Consider the following 3566-nt stretch of genomic DNA (forward strand, 5'->3'; position numbering starts at 1 on the left):
ACCTCATCATCTCGGCTTCAGCCGCCATCCGATTCAGCAAATATTTATCCCGGGGCTGGGTTTCTGTGCTCCCCCTCGGTGGGGGGGCGGGGGCTGGGCGCGGTCATCCGTGTGGCAAGGCTCATTTACTCTTCAAGATGAGGAAGCAGGGATCCCCACTTTACAAATGGGGAAACTGAGCCTCTGAGAAGTTAAATTCTTTGCCTTTGGTCCCAGGGTCAGAACGGGGCTGGCATGTGATGTGCCCGCCCTTGTGGGGCCGGCCTCACGTCTGGGGGCTGAGAGCGGGGGGGCCTGAGCCCCTCAGCCTTGAGCTGCCGAAAGTCGGCAAGGTGAGCTCCCCCTTTCCGGCCTGTTAGTGAGGGGCCTCCGGGCCTGCCCGGCCGCCACCCCCAGCTGTGGTGTGAGCGACTGGCTGGCCCTGCAGCTCTGCCGCCCCATCCCTAGCTGCGGGGCCTCCGGGCCGGGGACCCAACTGGGCAGCGTCCTTCCCCCCATGCCCCCTCCCTACCTGCAGCTCCGCTGGGCGCTGGGCCCCAGCCAGCCCTTGCCTCCCCCTCCTTGCCTCTCAGGCCACCCCTGCACCGCTGAGCCTGCCACCCGGCCCTCCCCTCCCGCCTGCTCCTCACCCTCCAGCTCAGGGGGGCGGGGCGGCAGACCGTGCTGGCCGGTCAGCATCAGGAGCCAAGGCCCCCTGGGTGGCCCCGGGGCTGGGGATACCTGAACTCCCCTCGTTCTCCATCTGCCGCTTTCTTTGCCAAAAGAGTCCTCCGTGCTGCGGCTCCTCCACTTCTGAGCCCTCAGCCTGCGTGTCCCCTCACCGGGCTCGGAGCCGGGACCAGGGGCCGTCGGGTGAGGCTTCCACCGGGCCGGGCCTGCACCCGTGATCAGGGGCTGGGTCAGGAACCCCACGTCGGTGCCCATCCTGCATCACTGAGCTCTCACGCCACGTGGTGATGTCTCAGGGTCCCCTCAGGGGTGAGGGTGAATCTCAGGGGAGCCTTAGGTTGCGCTGGCCCCGCAAGGGCCCAGCTGGACCCTGATAAGAGGAGGCTGAAACCTTCCACCTGCCTGCACCCCGTCCCGCCCCCTCTTCCCCCGGCCGTTCACTGTCTTCCAGCCAACTGGTTGTCTATCTGTCCGTCCATCCATCCGTCACTTGCTCACTCCTTGCCAGGGTGCCCAGAGAAGGGCCCATCCAGAGCCCTGGAGCATGCAAGTCACTCCCACACTCAGGCCCTCAGGGGCCCCTCCCTCCTGCCCTCCTGGGATTCAGTCAGAGCAGAAGACGGCTCTGGAAGCGAAGAAAGGAGAACTGATCTGCCGCCCCAGATCTCCGCTCAGACTCAGGCCGGGCCCGGGGCGCCCCTGCCGGCACCCCCAGGGCAGGGGGCCCGAGCCTGGGTGCCTGGCAGCCAGCGTTAATCACCCCAAAGGCACGTGCCGCCAGCCACCTGCACGATGTGCCCCACGGGACCCGGGAAGCCAGGCCTGATCCTCGGGTGGGGCCGAGAGGGCACACCTGGACCCCCAGTCCCGGGAAGAGGGCGTGTGTGTGACGGGACCATCCTAGGCATGTGCCCGGCACCCCTGGACCCCAGACGAGGCCGGGAGCTGGCCGGGGCCATCTTGATAACCACAGCGCCGTGATGGATGGCCCTGGCACCCCGCCCCAGCCTGGCAAGCCGCCTTTCCCAGGGGCTAAGAATAGGTGGGGAGGATGGCGAGAGCCGAAGGGAGGAGGGGGAGCTAGGGGCGCTGCTTCAAGCTGCTTTGCTGCCAGGCAGGATGGTGGCCGNAGACGGCACAGCCTCCACAACCCGGGGCAGCGCCTCCTGGCACAGGGCCGGACCCCGACCCCATCGTTGGCAAAGAGCGACTTCTTCTGGCATCTTCTCCCTCCCAGCCCCCACCTCGCCAGTAGGACCGGAGGCTCAGAGGGGCGGCTTCAGGGAAGCAGGAAAGCCTGCCGGTCCGTCCGGCAGAGCCCAGCTGGCTCTCCTCACCCGGTGGGGGNGCTCACGCCCACCGCCTGCCTCCCCCTGACGCAGCCCGTCCCCTGTCCCCTCGCCTGCCTGCCCAGCCACAGGTCCCCCTCGCCCAGGTGATGGACTTCCTGTTTGAGAAGTGGAAGCTGTACGGCGACCAGTGTCTCTACAACCTGAGCCTGCTGCCCCCCCCCACCGGTGAGCCCCCAGCCTCTCACCACGTCCCGTCCCCCCACCCCCTGTTTACAGGGGGGCCTCAGAAAGGCCAGTCAGCGACTTATCCAAGGCCACACACCAGGAAGGAAAAGAGCTGGCCCAGAACCGGGGGCTGCGCAGCGCACCTCACCCCCGTCGCTGGTCCCAGGGGTCACGTCTTTACCCCGTGGAGCCTCAGGCCCGGCGCGTGGATGGCGTGGCGGGCGAGGCCCGGGCACAGGGGCAGATGGGCCACCGCGCAGATGGCCCAGGCGGGCACGGGGTGCACAAGTTCGAGGGCCACTTGGCGTGGAGCGAGACATCAGGGCGGGCGGAGCTGCCCGGAGCCCGGGAGCCACTGTCCGGCGGAGGGAGAGGGCCCGTGCCGGGCAGAGCAGAGGAGGGCGTGCGAGCCACAGAGTCGGTGCGGCCCCCAGAGAGGGAGGCACCGCAAGGGGGGCGTTGGGAGTGTGTGCGGGGAGGTAGCCTGGGTGGGGGTGGGGGTGGGGGGCGTCTGAGACGAGGCAAGTGGGCCCTGGGCTGGGCCCTGCTCAGTCCCCGCCCCCGCCCTGCCTTGCAGAGCTGGTCTGTAATAGGACCTTCGATAAGTACTCCTGCTGGCCAGACACCCCTCCCAACACCACGGCCAGCACCTCCTGCCCCTGGTACCTGCCCTGGCACCACAAAGGTAACCGCGGGGGGGAGGCGGGCTTGGCCTGGGGGGCCCGGGCCGGGCGCTGACCTGCCCCTGCCCCTCCAGTGCAGCACCGCCTCGTCTTCAAGAAGTGTGGGCCCGATGGGCAGTGGGTGCGCGGGCCCCGGGGGCAGCCGTGGCGAAATGCTTCTCAGTGCCAGATGGACGACGAGGAGATTGAGGTCCAGGTCGGCCCGCGGCGCGGGGACGGCAGGGGCGGCGGGGGGCGGGGCGCGGTGGCACCCCATCCCTGACCGGCCCCCACGCTTTGCAGAAGGACGTGGCCAAGATGTACAGCAGCTTCCAGGTGATGTACACGGTCGGGTACTCTCTCTCCCTGGGGGCCCTGCTCCTGGCCCTCGCCACCCTGCTGGGCCTCAGGTACGCCCGCCCACCCTGCGCGGGGGGCCCCCCCCGAGGCAGGTCGGGGCGGCAGGTGCGCATCGACTCACTGTCCCCGCAGGAAGCTGCACTGCACGCGAAACTACATCCACGCGAACCTGTTCGCGTCCTTCGTGCTCAAGGCCAGTTCCGTGCTGGTCATCGACACGCTGCTCAAGACCCGCTACAGCCAGAAGATCGGTGACGACCTCAGCGTGAGCCTCTGGCTGAGTGACGGGGTGAGCACCCAGCCCCGGCCTCCGGGCCTCCCAGCCCCCGGGCGGCGGGCGGCCGCGGGGCGGGCGCTC

General features: G+C 69.1%; 1 protein-coding gene across 1 annotated transcript in view; it reads left to right on the forward strand.

Annotated features, from left to right (window-relative positions):
- Positions 1-1649: 1649 nt before the first annotated feature.
- GCGR (glucagon receptor) overlaps positions 1650-3566 on the forward strand; it is a 3624-nt gene continuing 1707 nt past the window's right edge. Inside the window, exons 1-7 of the mRNA XM_077756494.1 lie at positions 1650-1711; positions 1784-1920; positions 2052-2186; positions 2764-2871; positions 2944-3065; positions 3152-3258; positions 3341-3560. Of these exons, the coding sequence (XP_077612620.1) occupies positions 1650-1711; positions 1784-1920; positions 2052-2186; positions 2764-2871; positions 2944-3065; positions 3152-3258; positions 3341-3560 (891 nt within the window). The remainder of the gene's footprint in view (positions 1712-1783; positions 1921-2051; positions 2187-2763; positions 2872-2943; positions 3066-3151; positions 3259-3340; positions 3561-3566) is intronic.

Source organism: Crocuta crocuta, unplaced genomic scaffold (genome assembly GCF_008692635.1).
Source record: "Crocuta crocuta isolate KB4526 unplaced genomic scaffold, BGI_CrCroc_1.0 scaffold50, whole genome shotgun sequence".
Lineage (NCBI taxonomy): Eukaryota > Metazoa > Chordata > Mammalia > Carnivora > Hyaenidae > Crocuta > Crocuta crocuta.